This window comes from Hemicordylus capensis, chromosome 1 (genome assembly GCF_027244095.1).
Source record: "Hemicordylus capensis ecotype Gifberg chromosome 1, rHemCap1.1.pri, whole genome shotgun sequence".
NCBI lineage: Eukaryota > Metazoa > Chordata > Lepidosauria > Squamata > Cordylidae > Hemicordylus > Hemicordylus capensis.
The window spans coordinates 431108979-431126196 of NC_069657.1; the positions used below are offsets into that span (position 1 = coordinate 431108979).

Consider the following 17218-nt stretch of genomic DNA (forward strand, 5'->3'; position numbering starts at 1 on the left):
CGGCTTAGCCAGTCCACTTGAGTATTGTCCATTCCGCTCAGGTGTTCCGCCCTGATAGAGAGGATGTTCCTTTCTGCCCACTCAAACAGGAGGTTCGCTTCCTGCATCAGCCCTTTGGACCAAGTGCCCCCTTAACGGTTTATGTGGGCCTTGGTGGTGGCGTTGTCAGTTCTGAGAAGAACATGTGAACTCCGTATTGTGTCCTGGAAGGCCAGAAGGGCTAGCCTGGCAGCCCGGAGTTCCAGGTGATTGATGCTCCAAGCCTTTTCCCTCGATGTCCATAGGCCCTGTGCTGGTTGACCTAAGCATACTGCCCCCCAACCCAAGCAGCTGGCATCTGTGGTGATTAGTGTTCTGTTCGGTTCCATGAAGGATAGGCCCTTTTCCAAGGCGGGAGAGAGCCACCAGAGAAAGGAATGATGGACCTTGCTTGACAGTGTTACTGCCACGTGAGAACACGAGGTGAGGTGGTCTTGGTAAGGAAGTAATAGCCATTGGAGGGGTCTGGAATGCCATCTGGCCCACGGCACGCACTCCATGGATGCTGTCATCATCCCCAACAATTGTGCCAGCAGCATCACATCTGTCCTCTCCACCTGAAGGAGGGGCAATAAGATGGAAACAAGCTTGGTCCTCCTGTCCTCTGGCAGGGTTACTATTGCCAGAATCATGTGGAACACTACCGCAAGTGCTGGAGTGATCGAGAGGGGCGTAGGTGAGTCTTGCCCCAATTCACAACAAAGCCATGGTCCTGGAGGCAGTCCAATGTGACTTGAACGTGATGTGTGGCAGTCCTGAATGAAGGAGCTCTTACGAGTAAATCGTCCAAGTACGGATGGATACGAACACCCTGGAGGCGCAGGTGTGCAGTCAGGGCTGCCATTATCTTCGTGAAGACCCGAGGGGCTGTGGAGAGACCGAACGGGAGTGCACAATACTGAAAATGGAGCCCGTTGTAGAAGAACCGAAGGTACTGCCTGTGTGTCGGACGAATAGGGACATGCAAGTAAGCCTCGGAGAGGTCGATGGATGCTAGGAAATCGTTGGGAAGGATGGCCTGTTTGATGGATCGAAGCGACTCCATCCGGAACTTCTGCTTTTTTACGTTCCTGTTGAGGCATCTGAGGTTCAAGACCACCCTCCAGGATCCATCCTTTTTGGGAACCAGGAAGAGAAGCGAGTAAACGCCGGAACATTCTTCTGTGCAGGGAACCGGCTCGATCGCCCATGTCCTGAGAAGATGTTGAATCGCTTCAAGCATCAGATGACGTTTCTCGGGCCGCCGAGAGCATAGGGTGGTAAAGAAGGAGTCTGGAGGAGGGAGCAAGAATTTTATGGCATAGCCTTTGGTCACAGTGTCTAGGACCCATTGGTCCTGTGTTGTGGACTGCCAGGTGAGGGCAAATTGCTGAAGTCTGCCCCCAATGGCCAAGTAGTCATTGTCTTTTGCCGAACTGGGTGGGGGGGTTGGAGGCTCTGCCACCTTGTTGTCTAAAGGAGCCCCTGCCCCTGGGTCTCCACTGGGACCTGTTATAACCCCTGAAGGGAGGTTGTCTATTATCTCCTGAATGAAAGGAAGACTGGAACTGGGGCTGTCTGAAGTTGCGAAAGGAGTAGTTCTGGCCGCGCGGGGTCCTACGGAAATCTCGTTTGAGGGGGGCATAATCTTTTTCTTGTCTTTGGAGTCCACTAGGATGGAGTCGAGGGGCGGGCCAAAGAGATTAGTACCCGAATAGGGAGAGGCCTGAAGAGCCATCTTGGACTTGGAGTCCACCTGCCACCCTTTGAGCCAAAGGGACCTGCATACAGCAACCCCCGCAGCCAGGGAGCGAGAGGAATGTTGCACACAATCAAGGCTAGAATCTGCCATAAAGGCAGAAGCCTTCGCTAACTTGTTGAGGCCCTGACGCAACTGAGTATTACCTGGTGGAACCAGAGCTGCCAGCTGTTTGGTCCAGAGGATAGAGGCCCGGGCAAAAATAGAATTAGCTGTAGCCACCTTGATAACTGTGGCTGCTGCCTCATGGGCTTTTTTTTTTTTTTTAAGGGAGTCATTCTTTTTGTCTTCTGTGGACTTAAGTTTTTCCTGGCCCTCCATGTTCAGAAGGGAGCCCGAAACCATTTGAACAACGGGGGGGGGGTCTACTTTAGGGGTGGCCAGGAGTGCTGAAACCTCTGAAGACAGATTATAGTGTTTTTAAGGCAGGGTCCCAATGGACCGGCAGGAAGCAGAGTTTTGCCATTCAGCTAGCATAACCTGCTTAAAGAGGGTAGGAAAGGGAACAGAAGCGGATGCTCCCGAGGAGGATGGAAATACCTCCTGGTCAAATTCAGAAGGCGGAACCACATCAGCAGAGGAGACATCCTTAATGGCCCACTTAGCCTTAGACAGAACAACCTCGAAGTCCTGTGATGAAAAAAGGCGAGCTGAGATAGAGGGGGTAGGGGCGGATTCCTCCTCTGACAATTCACCCTCCTCCTTGTCTGTGGCCCCATCAGGGTTAGCAGGAGACTCATGATCAGAGTCTGGTTGTTGCAGGGGTATAGGAAGGGAGGGAAGGACTGGATTAGAGACCAAGGAGCATGAAGGAACACCACTGGGACCCGGGAGAAGCCCAGGAGCCACAGAGGGGGGATGGGGATGGCTTTCCCCATCCTTCCTGGATGTTTTCGGAAGAGAGGGTCCCAAATCAGAAGCAGAGCAGGAGGAAGTGCGCCTGCGCCTTATGAGTGGGTTAGGCGCGAAACGGCTGCATTCAAACAGGGGAATGGTGTCCCTGCGCGGGCTAGACGCTGGAGAAGAGGAGGCGAGCCACCCACGAGTCCTGCAAACCGGGCCTATCGGAGCCGATAGTGGTGGGGCAGGAGCGGTGGGGGCCGAAGGTAACCCGCCCTGGGGCAAAAGAGCATGGCCCGGAATCAAAGGAAGGCACTCAGAAAGGAAAAAAGCCTTCAACCAACCCGCCACATCCGAGGGGAGCTGGGAAGCAGGGGCCCCAGAGGCAGTACCTGAAAGTCCTGTTGCTGGTATCGGGAGACTGAGAATCGGCGCGGCATCCCCCTGGTCCTCTGCACTCAGGCGGGCTACCGTAGCTGAAGCTGGAGCTGCGGGCGGGAGCGGGGGATCGATCAAACCGCCGCCTGTCACAAGCACGGGTGAAGTGCTGGGGGAGATAGATTCACCCGAGTGAAGGGTGTCGCCTTTGCCACATCTGCCCTTGTGATCCTTGTTGCGGCGTGAGCGTTTACAAACTGCTTGGATGAGCAGTCACTCACTCAGCCGCACGGACTCCAAAAGCTTCTTAGCTTTCTTCAGTTTGGGGCCGTTGTCCTTGCTCGCCTTCCTCTTAGAAAGCTTCCATGGGGAGAGCAACTGGGGAGGGGCCGCCGCTGAAATGGGGAAGGCCGTCCCTGAGGTAGCGGGGGTGCCCGGGTGGGGCAGAGAAGGTTCCGTTGGCCGTTCCGATGCCATGGTGCCCTCAGATAAGGAACCCTGAAGAAGCTCCTCCGCATGCACTACCTCCATACTGCCCAGCAAGCGGACCGCCAAACAAGGGAAGAATAGCAAAAATGAAAGCAAAAGCCAATCTGCCGAATTGAGGAAAAATAAGAAGGAATTTGGGTTGTTTTATAAGGCAAAATAAAGAAAAAACTAAGGCAGTCTCCTTCCCACCTTACACACAGAAACAGAAATGGGGAAGGAGAGAGAATTCCGAGCAGAGCAAGTTCCTAATACGACCAAGCCTTGAGCAGACAAGACCAGAACTGAGGACAGCACCAGGCAGTAGGAGGATCTACATTTTGGAATATCCGGTCTTGTCTTGAGCATGCTCAATGCTTGATCCCTTAGTGATGATCTCCAGACAGGGGGGAAAGCAGCAAAGAATTGAAGTGTATTTACTAGAAAGTGTATTTCTTTCCTCTGATCTCCTTAGATGGATGAGGAGAAACTCAAAACATATCTGCATAGCAAGAGTAGTTTCCTTTTGCCAGTCAACCATAGTTCTTCATGGGAACAGCAGCTAGGAATCTCTAAGAATCCTCAGATGGCCAACTACCATTTCCAGGATTCTTTGCAAGGAAACCACGACAGTTACAATTAGTATGAAACTAACATAAATTTATATTGTAGATACACAAAAAAGGCATTTCCACTTATCCTTCCCAAAGCTCTAGCTGCACAAACCACTAGCACATGCAGAACAAGAAAACTGCATTAATTTATCCACAACATTTTCAACTGATCTCTGATTTGCTACCCAACACTGGGAGATAAGAAAGCCCAGTTCCTATTGGTAGAGAGACAGGGGCATAATCATGCATACCTTGCATACAGCCTTTCCCCCTTCTGAGCAGTGCTCTGCACGCCATCAACTGCTCTGCAGAGTCAAGTGCCAACAAGCATTTTGCAATGAGACACAGGCAGATTTAACACTGGGGAAATTAGCAGACCTTTTCCAGATCATAGAGCAGCCAGCAGCCAAGGAAAAAAAGGAACTGCCCAGTTAAAAGGCAGAGGGATATATCTTTTTGCAGAGATAAATATGAGGTATTTACAACAAATTCCTCATATTCCAACACAACTTTCCGGTGGAGAGTTTCCACACTAGCTGCATATACCCTTTAAAGGGGGGGGGGTTGTTATGTTATTGCAGTTCCCACAGTAATACACAGCAGGGATGTCTTGTGCACAAACCGGTTCAGCGGTCCTTTTCCGAACTGCTGAACTAGTTCGGAGGTCCGGCGTTCAGACCAGTTTGAGGGGGGGGGGGGCTTTAAGGCACAGGAAGGGTGCCCTTCGCTCACCACCACCACCACATTTCCCCTGCCAGCGCAGCCCCAAAACCGCTGGTGCAGGTACTCGCATTGGGCACTTCCAGTATGACACTGACTGGGGCTGCAAGTAGGTATGCAGTAACCCCATGCCAGCGGTTTTAGCAGTAGTGCTGGCAAGGGATACATGGCAGGGTGAGTAAGCACACCCTCCCTGCTCCTTAAAGGTAACCCCCCTGCCATTGAAAAGTCTGACAGATGGTTTGTGCATATCCCAGGTACAGCTGCTTGTGAGACCCACCGGGATCAGTCCTGATCCAAGCACTCCTTGGCTGAATAACTACACGCGTGTGGGCTGCCGGCAGCTCCTTTCAGGCTGCCAGAAGCCACTGAAATGATGGAGGCCAGGGGAAGGAGCAACCCGGCCTCTAGTGTTTCCACAACGCACCGTGTTGCTCACGCGGTGCATTGTGGGATTCCTGGAGGCCAGGCTTCACTTCCCCAGCCTCCAGATTGCTGCGATGATTGTTGGGGTATTGGTGAGCGGTGCATCTGCAGCAGAACCGCAAATGTGTGGGGAAAGTTAGGAACGATCCTGCCTTCCCCTGAGCCCTCCCCGGCCCCCAGTATAATGGTTGTGAGAATGACTTCAGTAGCTATTATGCAGATATTAAAACCCTATTAATTCTACATTTTCCCATATTGATTTGGAGTGAATTCATCTAACCAGGTAATTTTAGAACAGAGGTTTTAGAGGCTTGATCAACTGGAGATGAAGCAAAACAGCTATCTTGTGGTAGCAAGCATGACTTGTCCCCATAGCTAAGCAGGGTCTGACCTGGTTGCATATGAATGGGAGACTTGATGAGTGTGTGAGCACTGCAAGATATTCCCCTCAGGGGATGAAGCTGCTCTGGGAAGAGCAGAAGGTTTCAAGTTCCCTCCCTGGTCTCTCCAAGATAGGGCTGAGAGAGATTCCTGCCTGCAGCCCTGGAGAAGCTGCTGCCAGTCTGTGAAGACGATACTGAGCTAGATCGACCAATGGTCTGACTCAGTATATGGCAGCTTCCTATGTTCCTAAATCCAAATGGTGGGCAATTCTGGTGAAGCATTAATGGTGGAATAGTTAATACAAACTATCACTACATTCAGAAGTAGATATTGTGAAGAGTTATATTAAATAGAACGGTAACAATAATGAAAAATTAGTGTGTGGGGAAGTTCAAGAGCACTCTCACTTTATCGAGGTCCCCTAACACAGTAGTAAGGTCCAAGAAGTGGCAGAGGGTTAAGCAGAGAGGAGTCATGAGAAAAGTAGCAGCTCAGCTTCTGAGGAAGTAGGTGACTGGTTCCCACTTCTGAGGCTTTGCTACCCACAACAAGCCTCTTACAGCATCTGTCCACTTTGATGTTCAACTCTCTCCACCTAAGTAGGCTGGGCAAAAGGCTGCTTATTTCCCTGTAGGAGGATGAAACATAGTATCACAGTTTTTGAGGCGAATAATGCCTCCAAGATAAACAGGGGCCAAATGAGGAGAACAGTATATCCACCAGATCAAATAGGAAGGCAAGTCAGAGGACAGCAGGCAACGATTCACAAGAAAGAAGAGCTGTAGGAAGGTCTGTGCATTCCTTTAGTAAAATGGTAGTGTATCCGGTGATGGGCAAAGGCCAAAAGGCATCTAAGATAGGAGAGTTAAATATAACTATAATATACAGGATAAGAATTTGACTGTCTAATAATTTTCATTGTCTCACCTAAAACATCTTCATATTACACAGCTGTTAAGATCGCCTTTTGGAAAAAATGGGCACAGAAAGTTATGGCAATATTTTACAACTATGCCTTATAAAGTATTTCATGCATCATTCTAACACATTTCAGAGGTTGGGTTTTCAGACTTTGATTGTGTCTGTCTCTGGCCTTGGTGGGGCGGGGGAGGGAGTGGTCAAATAAACTTTTTTCTAGGTCTTCACATCTCAAGCCACATGCATAGAAGACAAAGGAAGGAAGAGGCAGGTATTTTGTGACTCTCCAAAGAAGAAGGACCTGGGTGTGGGGATTCAATGTACTAAAATTCAGATCAAATAGTACTAGCTGATCAGCAAGTAATTAAGCTATCCTTGTCTAATTAAGGAAACCACAGATATTCTACGCCTACATTTTCTTCATTTTTATCCACCCTTCTCCAAGGAGATCAAGGTGGTACACAAGCGTCTAGTAGTTATTTCAGAAATCACACAGCACATTACAACCCTTCAGAGAATGAATATGTTACTTTACATTTTCAAGATTCTTGTCAAGAACACAAAGTTTCCATCTTAAAAAAAAATTTTTAAAGGATCCTAGATCAGCAAATTCCACAGCCATAGAACACATAGAAACCCACTGATAGATAACCTCTTCGGGATCATACCAATGAGGAAGTAAACCTTTCTATTCGCCATACAACTCACAACTCACTCTGGGTGCACTCTTCTCTTTCATTATCCCCTTTATCACTAACATTAACTACAATCTCCTGGCCTGATCACAGTTCTGTTTCGACAATTGTCTTCATGCTATATCCCCCTACTAAAATACATTTTCACCACATGTGAACACTCTCAAGTTCACTGAAATGCAACAGAGCTCAAATCCCACAACAGAAGCTGAATGTTGCACACAAAGCAATACAGAAATCATGAGGTACATCCCCTAAGAACTGTGCATGATTTGATTCATGTGAAATTTCATTACTGTCATCTTGTGCCTCTTCTATTCTCATTCCTAATGGTCCAGTTAATCCTGACGTCTACTGTGCTGTCCCCGCCCCCGTACACCCACACAGCTATTTCTCAAAGTTGTATCACTAGCAGAAATAAGAAAGTTTCATATTCTCATTATTTGTTATGGCTTCTTTACTTCAAAAGAGCAAAGCCTCTTCAGTTACTCTATATATGTTCTCAATATCTTACTAGCCTGTAAAAACTTACAAGCAGATCAACTTAACTGCAGTAATTTCAATTTTGCCACAGTTTTGTTTTTTAGATCTGCCTGCTAATAACTGTCTTGACACTTACATGCTTTCCATGCCTTCCTTCCTCTCAAAGTAGCTCTCAACACTGCACTCCACCCAGTTTTTAGTGCATTCCAATAGGTATTCGTATTCATAATGCCTGATGCTCACATCTACTAACCTTTCCCTTGCTTGTTGCTTACTGTATTCTCACCTTAATCACACTGCCTGGAAACTCCACCAACCCACACATCACAATCAGCACTGCGGAGCCCCTGCACATCTAATCCAAATCAATTCAATTCTGCTTTAACTCTTAAATACGAGATGCTCTGCCTCACAATTATTATTAGCCCCCATTCATTCTTCAACATCCATAAATTGGTGCTCAAATGTATCCCTTGCAGGGACTGACAATTCCCAGGTGCCAGCATGCTAGCTGGATGGACATAAGCAGGTTGCTCCCTCTTCGGCTTCATCATATCAGTTCATCGCCTGCCTGAGGCAGATGGATGCAACAAGGAAGAGGAGTGGGAGGCAAGCAAGAAAACCCTTCCATGGAGTAAGGGGCAATGGTTGGGGTAAGCAGTGAGTCCACTCTTACACAGAGCAGAGGGTAGTGCTGGCAGCAAGCCCACCCACCCCCAACCCCCATGGAGTAGAGGGCAATTTGGCTCCCAAGTTTTTGGACTGGCTCCTAGAGACAAAGAAAATTTGTCAAGGCCTGTTCCCTTGGTCTCACACAAGCTCATCTGCTGTTGGCCCCTTTTGTCTTATCTAATATTTGTGCATCTGTGCCTTCTCCTGTGCTGCTGCCTATGCCTGGAAAACACACCTTCTCTCCGTTTGTCAGAATGACTCCATCTTCTACTTTAAGCCCTTCCCCTTCTTTAGCAAAGCTATCTTGAGCCACACTAGCTTTTCTTTTCCTATTCCTCACACTGTCATCTGACTCTCATCACCCTTATCCCCAGGACTCAAGTGTCAATTCCTAACCTCTCCCTCATCTATGACTTTCCATCTATTTGCAGGCTGTAAAGCCTCCTGGACAGGGAGCAACACATTTCCATATCCTGTACTACTGCTATGAATATTGATATAACACTTTTCAAGAAGGGGTCTTAATGTGGTTTACGTCTCCATCTCCATCTGTGTGTATAATATATAATGTATATTATGCTTCCCTGTCCCAAAAGGGCTCACAATCTAAAAAGAAACATCAAGTAGACACTGACAACAGACACTGGAGGGAATACTGTGCTGGGGTTGGATAGGGAAAGTTGCTCTCCTCTTGCTAAATATATGTGAATCACCACTTTTTTAAAATGTCTCTTTGCTCAGTTAGCAAAGCCTGTACAATGCCTGGTATCAATATGATTGAAAGAAGCATTTCGTTCCCTTACACTGCTATCGCCCCGCTGGCAGGTAAGCATCTTTTTTGGAACCAACATCAACCTGAGCCCTTCTGTCACTACGAAGAGTCTCATTCCAAGTTAGACATTCATACTTCCTTTTCTAGCATCTCCAGTCCTGGCTCTTCAACATCCAGTACCTAAAGAACACAACTGCCTCCTCATATAAAGAAACCAAGTTGCCTCCAACTTTCAAAGCCTTCACTCATTCCTCCTCCCAGCACACTCTGCCACATATTCTTCTGGTGTACACAGTCTGCTCAGCTAGCACCAATTAATGTTTATCTGCTGTGGGCTTAGCAGACTCCTTGTCATCTGGAATGCCCCAACTAAGTCTGTACTTCCATCACTCCACATTCCATCCATGCCACATCAGCAGTGGCAACCTCTAACAAAGCCAACTTCTTACTGAAATATACATGGAACTTATTCCTGTACTGAAATGGACACTGTACTGGGAATATTTCCTATCATTTTCTACAACTGTTATTTGCTGAGTCTATATATATTAACATCACATAACTGTAATTTAAAAATTGCTTGGGAATGTGGCTTTTATAAACTGGGAACATCATCAGAGGTGTGTAAATATCATGAGTCTGCAACAATATACTGCAGGCACAGAATTCAGTATTGGGTACACAATTCAGAATCCCAAGAATTCCAGCTTTCATGTTTCTATCCTTCAAGTCTGAGGAAATAAGCTTGAAAGTATATGGACAATGCATGTTAACTCTAAAAAGAATGAAAGGGAGAAAAGACTGAGCAGGATTTCCAGGGGCCAGAAGTGTAGCTTCAGTGAACAGTTCTCCGCCACATTAACTTCCAGATTATAAAATTCCGCAAAGTGTACATTTGAAAGAGAGCTGGGCTTCCTTTCATTTGATAATATGAGTTCCAGAACAAAAGATGAGTTCTACAAGCAATGTCATTACTAACAAATGCTCAGGATTCTGCCCATCTGGTGTCATTCAACTACATTATTCAAAACTAAAGAATTGAAGGAAAGAATCACAGGAACATTACAAGGAAACTTTAGTTACCAGTTCACTAAGATATAGGTCAACAGTTCTACTGGCACTGAAAGTATTTTTACTTAAAGAAGTCACAAACCAGTACATCTAAATTTATCTGTTCCCTCTGCCACCTCAGAGAATTCCTCTTTCCAACATGATTATACCAGTTTAAATATATTTGTAGAACTGTTGTGCATTAGTATATTGATCTGGGTATCACAAGTATCATCTAGATTTAATTTAGTACTGTATGCTGATTTCCTTCTTACATTCAGCCAATTCTGACTCACACCTGTCCAGATGGCCCCGACTGTAAAATGGCAAATTTATGTATTTAGTACATTTATATACCTACCTATATTTTAAAAAGTCCCTAGGCGGTTCATAATCTAAAAACCATTAAAGTAAGTAAGTCTTTATTTCATTCTTTGACCAGCATAATCTAAAAACCATTAAAACATTAATACAATTAAAACTATTTTAAAATACAATAAAAACTCTAAAAACAAAGCTTTAAAACTATAAACTAAAAGCCTGACTAAACAGGTCTGATTGGAGAAGGGGAAACTGTAATTTCATTAGGAAGCACTTTCCAGAGTCCCAGGGCAATTCTAGAAAAGGGCCAGTTTCAAGTGGTTTCAAAAGGGCCACTACCCAAATCGGTGGCAACTGCAATCAGACCTCCACAGTTGATATTAATAGGCAGTGCGGTGGATCAACAGAATCACACTACTGCTGTCGATTCCTAATTGGAGATCATCCAAAAGGCCGACCAAGGCCATCTCAGCCCCATAGCCTGCCTGAAAGCCAGTTTGAAATGGGTCCAGATAATCCGCTTCCTACAAGACAGCCTGGAACTGAGACACCATCACCCTCTCAATCACCTTGCACAACCATGGGAGCTTAGAGGCAGGTCTATAATTGCCTAATTCTGAGGGATCCAATGCAGGCATCTGATAACGGCCTCCTTGAGACAAGGACTCTGTCAGGCAGCGGTGTGAACAGTACACCTACAGAAGTCCCAGTCTATCCTTGGTCTCCAGACACAGGTACACACATTCAATATAGCCCAGTTCCCTGACAGGAACCTTGGTAAGGGGGATACTATAGACCACAACCAATCCTCCTCAACCACAACCTGCCCACATCCTCTCACCTGCTCTACAACAGAATATTCTGCTGGGAGAAGCCAGTTGACCCAAACTGGACCACTAGTTTCCCCCCATCCAAGTCTCTCTAATACATACCAGGTCAGCTCCATCATCCACAATCAAATAATAGATGATTTCTATTTTATTGTGAACTGACTTGGCACAATTACAGAGAGGCGAGGTTCTGTGGGGGTTTCGTACTGCTCCCAAAGGTCAAAGAGCTGGCAGGGAAACTGGAAAGGATAACAGCTATTAAATTCCTGACACACACCTCTCCCCTATAATAGCCTGCTACCCTACCAATACCACATCTTCCTCTATTCCCCACCACCACTGGAATTACCCCAGTGGAAGCACCAAATTCATTCCATTAGAGCAAAGGGTTTTACAGGAGCACAACATTAGTCACCTACAACAGAAGAAATTTCACAAAAAGAAGAAGGTTTCTAGTAAAATGTTTTCTTGCTAATTATCTAACATCTGGCATGGTATCTTCTCTCAGTTACTGATCCAAGCAGAACCAGGTTTAGTTTATGAGGGATGGCCATAAGATAATAGGGATGTACATCCCCAGCCCCTTTAAAACAGAGGAGAGTAGGTGCATACCTGCGCCTCTACTGCTCACCACCACTTCCTGAATCGGCAGCGCTCCTCCCAGATTTTTTCACGCACCAGTGGCACTCTTCCCCAGCTGCCCTCACACAGTGCTGTCACACATATGGCCTCTGCGCATGCACGGCGCCCATTTGTGTGGTCAGTAACCTTGATTTGCATTTTAAAATTTTTAGCTTCTGTTTCCCCATCCCATGCTTAGAAGCCTTTCCACCCTAACTTTAAAATGAAACGGAGGTCTAGAAGGCAGTTTTAGTAGATACAGCCAGAGTGGGGGAAATACAAAAGACTACTTGGTGACAGCAGTGAAGCTTAAGTTCATGGGGCTGGTTGAGACTGGGCCATGACACATGATAACAGCATACAGAGGCGCTCTTACCCCTGGGGAGCCCCAAATCCTCTTTAGTCTGACCTCTGACAGCATGGTGGGATCTGTGACAGCTGTAGTGTGCAGATATGAAATATACTTAGCAGAAAAATAAACACAAAAAACTATTTTCACTCAACATTCTGTGTACATGGTTTCTCCTAAACAGTGAAAGAAAAAGGCATACAAGAAGCAGCTGTTAATTCACATGGGGTCTTTAGCTTTCATTGCAACTAATGTGCCAAGTCTGAACAATTTGTTTAAAAATAAATCTGGATTTGAACTCTACTTTGTTTCACATTTTAAAATAATGTATAAAAATTCAAATACCCCAATTTCACAGGAGTACAAATTAGACCAACACCACATTTAATAAGGCAGCTCTTTGCCAAAGCCACTTGGCACAGGAATGCTGGTTTTCTTGCATTGCTTTCAAGAAACCTGCAGGAGCAATCAAACATTTGCACCATAGACGCAGTCAAGCCAGGCATTTCATGAACAGAACCACTTGCACAGTGTTTTATGAGTCTGACTCTTGTCACGTGAACTTTGGTGCTTAGGTTCTCTGATTAGATAGTTTCATATACAAAGGACAAACTGGAAGCTGTGGTGTCGGCCAATGTTCTCTAATTTTTCTCATCTGTGTGCGGAATGAGTTTTATTCTGGGTGGCAGTATCAAGGCAGTATGCACAAACATGCATTCAGAGTGGGGCCTTCCTGATTCAACCTGAGCAGGATCTAAAATTAACTGAGCAGACATCAAAAAGCTTGTGAGAGCACACACATGTGCATGCCTTAGGGGGAACACTACTGTCAACTCCATGTGGTAATAAGGAGTTGATTGGAAACATGCCATGCACCTACTAACATGATGGGGTGGGGGAGAGAATTGCTTCAACTGAAAACAAGAACAGAGTTAAATTACTATGGTTTTCTTTCTACCAATAAAAGCCACAAACAAAATAAGTTTTTAATGGGATACAGTATTTATTCTGAACCTTTTTCAGTAAATTGTGTTTTTAAACTGTTGGTCCCCACAAGCCATAGAGATGGGACAGGACAGAAACTGAAGCTACAAAACTGTCAATATTTTAAATATGAAGCATAATACTGATAGATCTTGCTCATTTCTGAAAGCTATTTTGACGTGCCACTATAAAACAGACTATGACTTATTTCCAAACCTTAAAGATGGCCTTTCCCTCATGAGGAATACTTTAAAAAAGGAGAGAGAGTATAGGTCCCCCCCCCCTTGTACATAGGAACAGAGTAAGCTGCCATATACTGAGTCAGACCATAGGTCCATCTTGCTCAGTATTGTCTACACAGACTGGCAGCAGCTACTCCAAGGTTGCAGGAAGGAATCAGGAATCTCTCTCAGCCCTATCTTGCATAACCTGGCAGTAGTCTATCCTCCCCCGCTTGATCTCCTTCGGAGAGTTGAAAGCCAGATCTTCCGTCTAGTATGGCACACAGCATCCTTCCCTTTTGCCCGTGCAGTAGCATTTAAGGAGGTTGAGCGGGGAGGCCTAGCCCTACCTGCCCTGCAACCCTATTTTGTAACTGAATGCACGTCCTACAATTTTGGAAACTAGATTTTTGTGAATGTCCATAATATGTCCAACCTCCTGCAAAAAACCTGGTTCTCGCTTTTCGCTCTGCGTTGGCGCAAGTCAGCATGGGGCATAGCATGGTGGGGGAAAGGATCTTTCAATGGTAATATCACACAAGTATTAAAAAGAACACCCGGACTACTTGAGAGATTTGTTATTCACACTTAAAAAATGGAAGGTTGAACCGGATCTATTTAAAGGATCCTCCTCAGTTAAGCAGCTAAGGAAAACAATTTATGGAGAGATTCTAGAAGTGGGTTTCTTAAAACCTGATTTAGAATGTAAACGCTACAAACACTGCACTTCACAGTACTTGTTGCAACCCAATCACCCTATTGCTCTCTTTAAGGAGAAAAAAGTCCCTTTCCATTTATGGGAAACAAGGTGGCGCTTATACCACCAAGTACTACCACTTAATGTGGCAAAGCAATGGCTCCCAGAGGACCAGCAAGAGTGTCCTAAAATCACCTGCAAACAGAAAGCTAGTGAGCTAAGTAAAACATTCAGGGAAACCCACTCACATTTCTTAAAAGAGTGTGTGGTAGCCAAAAGAGTGTGGCAGGGAGTAAGCAAGCTGTTAGAGTGGCCTGATTTGGAAAAACAGACTTGGGAAGAACTAACATCGGGTTTGAGCAATAGAACCTCCTTTCGAGGTCCCAGAAAGAAACCTTCAAGGAAACGGGACAGAACGGGTGCCCTCATACTAGGGAATTGGAATGTTCCCCTTCTCATAATCAGGTTAGTAAACCTGTACTCCTGCATAGGAATAGGAGGGAAGACGCGACCAAGAGGTTCACGCAGATGAGACAGTAAATCTCTTCTGGAAAAGTTTGTATGGTTATGTGCAAAAAGACAAGAGTATCTCTTCTAAACAGCAATGGGACAAATTGTGGAAATGGATGTCGGACGTAACACCCCCCCCCCCCCAATTACCTGATGTGCCTTGAAATCCCCCATCCCCCAAGTTACAGTACTACCTGCATATACTTCATAACCTTGTGGGTTTCCAAATCCTTGTGTATAAATCTTTGTAGATATATCATGTACTAACAACCACTTTGTATATAATTGTGCTTTGGCAACGTACTGTATGCTTTGGTAGTTTGTTGGTTCAATAAAAAAATAAAAAATCTTGTCCTATCTTGGAGATGCCTGGGAAGGAACTTGGAGCCTAGATGTTCTTCTCAGAGCGGCTCCATCCCCTGAGGGGAATATCTTACAGCACTCACACTTCTAGTCTCCCTTTCGTATGCAACCAGGGTGGATCCTGCTTAGCTTAAGGGGACAAGTCATGCTTGCTACCACAAGACCAGCTCTCTTCTCTGAGAGTACCCCAAGCCAGGGTAACAGTTAACACTTCTTCCCCCTTGATTTATCCCATATTTTTCTTAATCTCTCTCCCAGTCCCTGAATAGTTGTTTAAAAAAATAAAATAGAGTTTTGCCCTTTTATCCTATTCAATTGAACTTCACACTTGCCCATCCATACGAAAACCACTGAGTAAGTTATGCTTGAGCTGGTGCTTCCTTTCAGGGCTCTCATAAAGGTGCCATCGCTTTTATTTCATTCAGACTATTAGTTGATTTATTGTCTAGCTTTTAATCAATTAAAGCAAAAGAACCAAAACACTTTTTAGCCCTTGAGGCAACCCTACCAGTGTGAACACTTAAAATCCTTTTGCTAGTACAAAACCAAGTATCTTTCTGGTTAACACAATCTAGTTTTAAATTCTGAATCTTGCATCTGATAAAGTAGTCTCTAGTCACAATAATATGTTAAGCTTTTAAAGTACCAAAGGAGGGAACCTGTTGCAAGTTTAAATCAAGATTTAAAATCAAGATAATTTTAAGTCAGTAATTTGATTGGGGGTGGGAGGAAAAAAAATACTGATTTACATCATTTCCCATTTTGTAAATTATAAATTTCCTAACAATAAACGGATACTAATTGTTTACTATAACAATCAAAACATATTAGTTTGCAGTTAAAGGGCTTGCACTACTTCCTAATACAACATATACCTCTGATAATACTCTGTGTCTTTTGCACTACATCACTATCTTAGAGAAAAGGAGCAACTGTGAAATTAATGAATTTTTGTTCATCTCTCCATACACATGGAAGCACACTAAGCAAGAATACTCATTTGAAGACAAGAGCCACAAGTCAGTATAGAGTTAGGTTTACTGGATTGTGGACAAAGTGCCCAGAATGTTCTAGAAGTAAGGTAAAGAATTATTGAGCAGAACAGTGTTTCACCAAAGTAAAGTGACGAAAGTAAGCACCCATCCTGCTTGGGCAACAGAATCCGAAACATAATTTGCTATAATAAATCATACTCTATTGTATCATATTTATAATGCTTGATCTCAGAAATAAAGCATGTTCCCTACAATGACTCCATTCTGAACCACAAAGACTTCAGTTCTGTGTTCCCCACCCCCACAAGCCTCAGCGCAATTTGACAGAGGACCATGAATTTAGTTTTCCAAAAAAAGGGGGAGAGAGTATATTCAGACACATTTACCCCACCTCGCCATCTACACAGGATTCCTTCAAGGCAGGAATTCAACATGTGTCTCTTTAATTCAGATTGCGAAATGGAGTGCTTAAGGGCTTCCCAACAGATACATGCATCCGCTCTGGTCGCCCGCTGGGACGGGAGCCTCCAACAAAAACTCATTCACTAGAAGGGGGATTCTCCGGGGCGCAGGGGATTCTCCGAGCCGGTGCCCGTCGCGAGGGGAAAGCGGCGCTTCGCCACGGGGAGAGAGTTCGCTTTAGGAGGGAGTCGAGACTGTGGGGAGGAGGAGAAGCAGAGGGGCGACCGGGGCACGAGTGTGCGCGGTGGGGGGGGGGGAGGCGGGGGACGCGGCGCCCAGCAGCACAAGCCTCCCTCTCCAGCCGGAGGAGGGGACCGCGAGGGGCCGGAGAGCAGGAAGAGAAAGCCCCCGTCCCCACCTACACTAGCAAGGGATTTTCCCGCTAGCCTCGCATGGAAGACCTCGAGGCGGAGGCCACCCGGGGAAGGAAGGAGAGTCCGTTCAAGCCGCGAGCCCGTTACCTGCCCCCTCGCCGCCGCCGCCGCCGCCTCCTCCTTCTTCTTCCCCCGGCCACTTCGGCTCCACAAGTTCCGGGTAACTGGAGCGCATGCGCGTACTCTCGCGCGCGCGTGGACCCAACCCTCCAGCCGTCGACGGCGCGGCTACGGATCCCTACGAGGGACACTACAGACGGCGGGAGCGAGTAAGGCGTCACCACGTAGCGCCGTCTC

The 17218-nt window shown here is 45.9% G+C and overlaps 1 protein-coding gene across 2 annotated transcripts in view; it reads right to left on the reverse strand.

Annotated features, from left to right (window-relative positions):
• LOC128352424 (cullin-9-like) overlaps window positions 1–17218 on the reverse strand; it is a 121293-nt gene extending 104075 nt beyond the window's left edge. The window contains exon 1 of one of the 2 annotated variants that reach the window (XM_053313005.1): window positions 17009–17218. In XM_053313005.1, the coding sequence (XP_053168980.1) occupies window positions 17009–17096 (88 nt within the window). In that variant the 5' untranslated portion in view covers window positions 17097–17218. Of the gene's footprint in view, window positions 1–16909 lie in introns of both variants that reach the window. The other variant, XM_053313008.1, reaches the window with a different exon arrangement.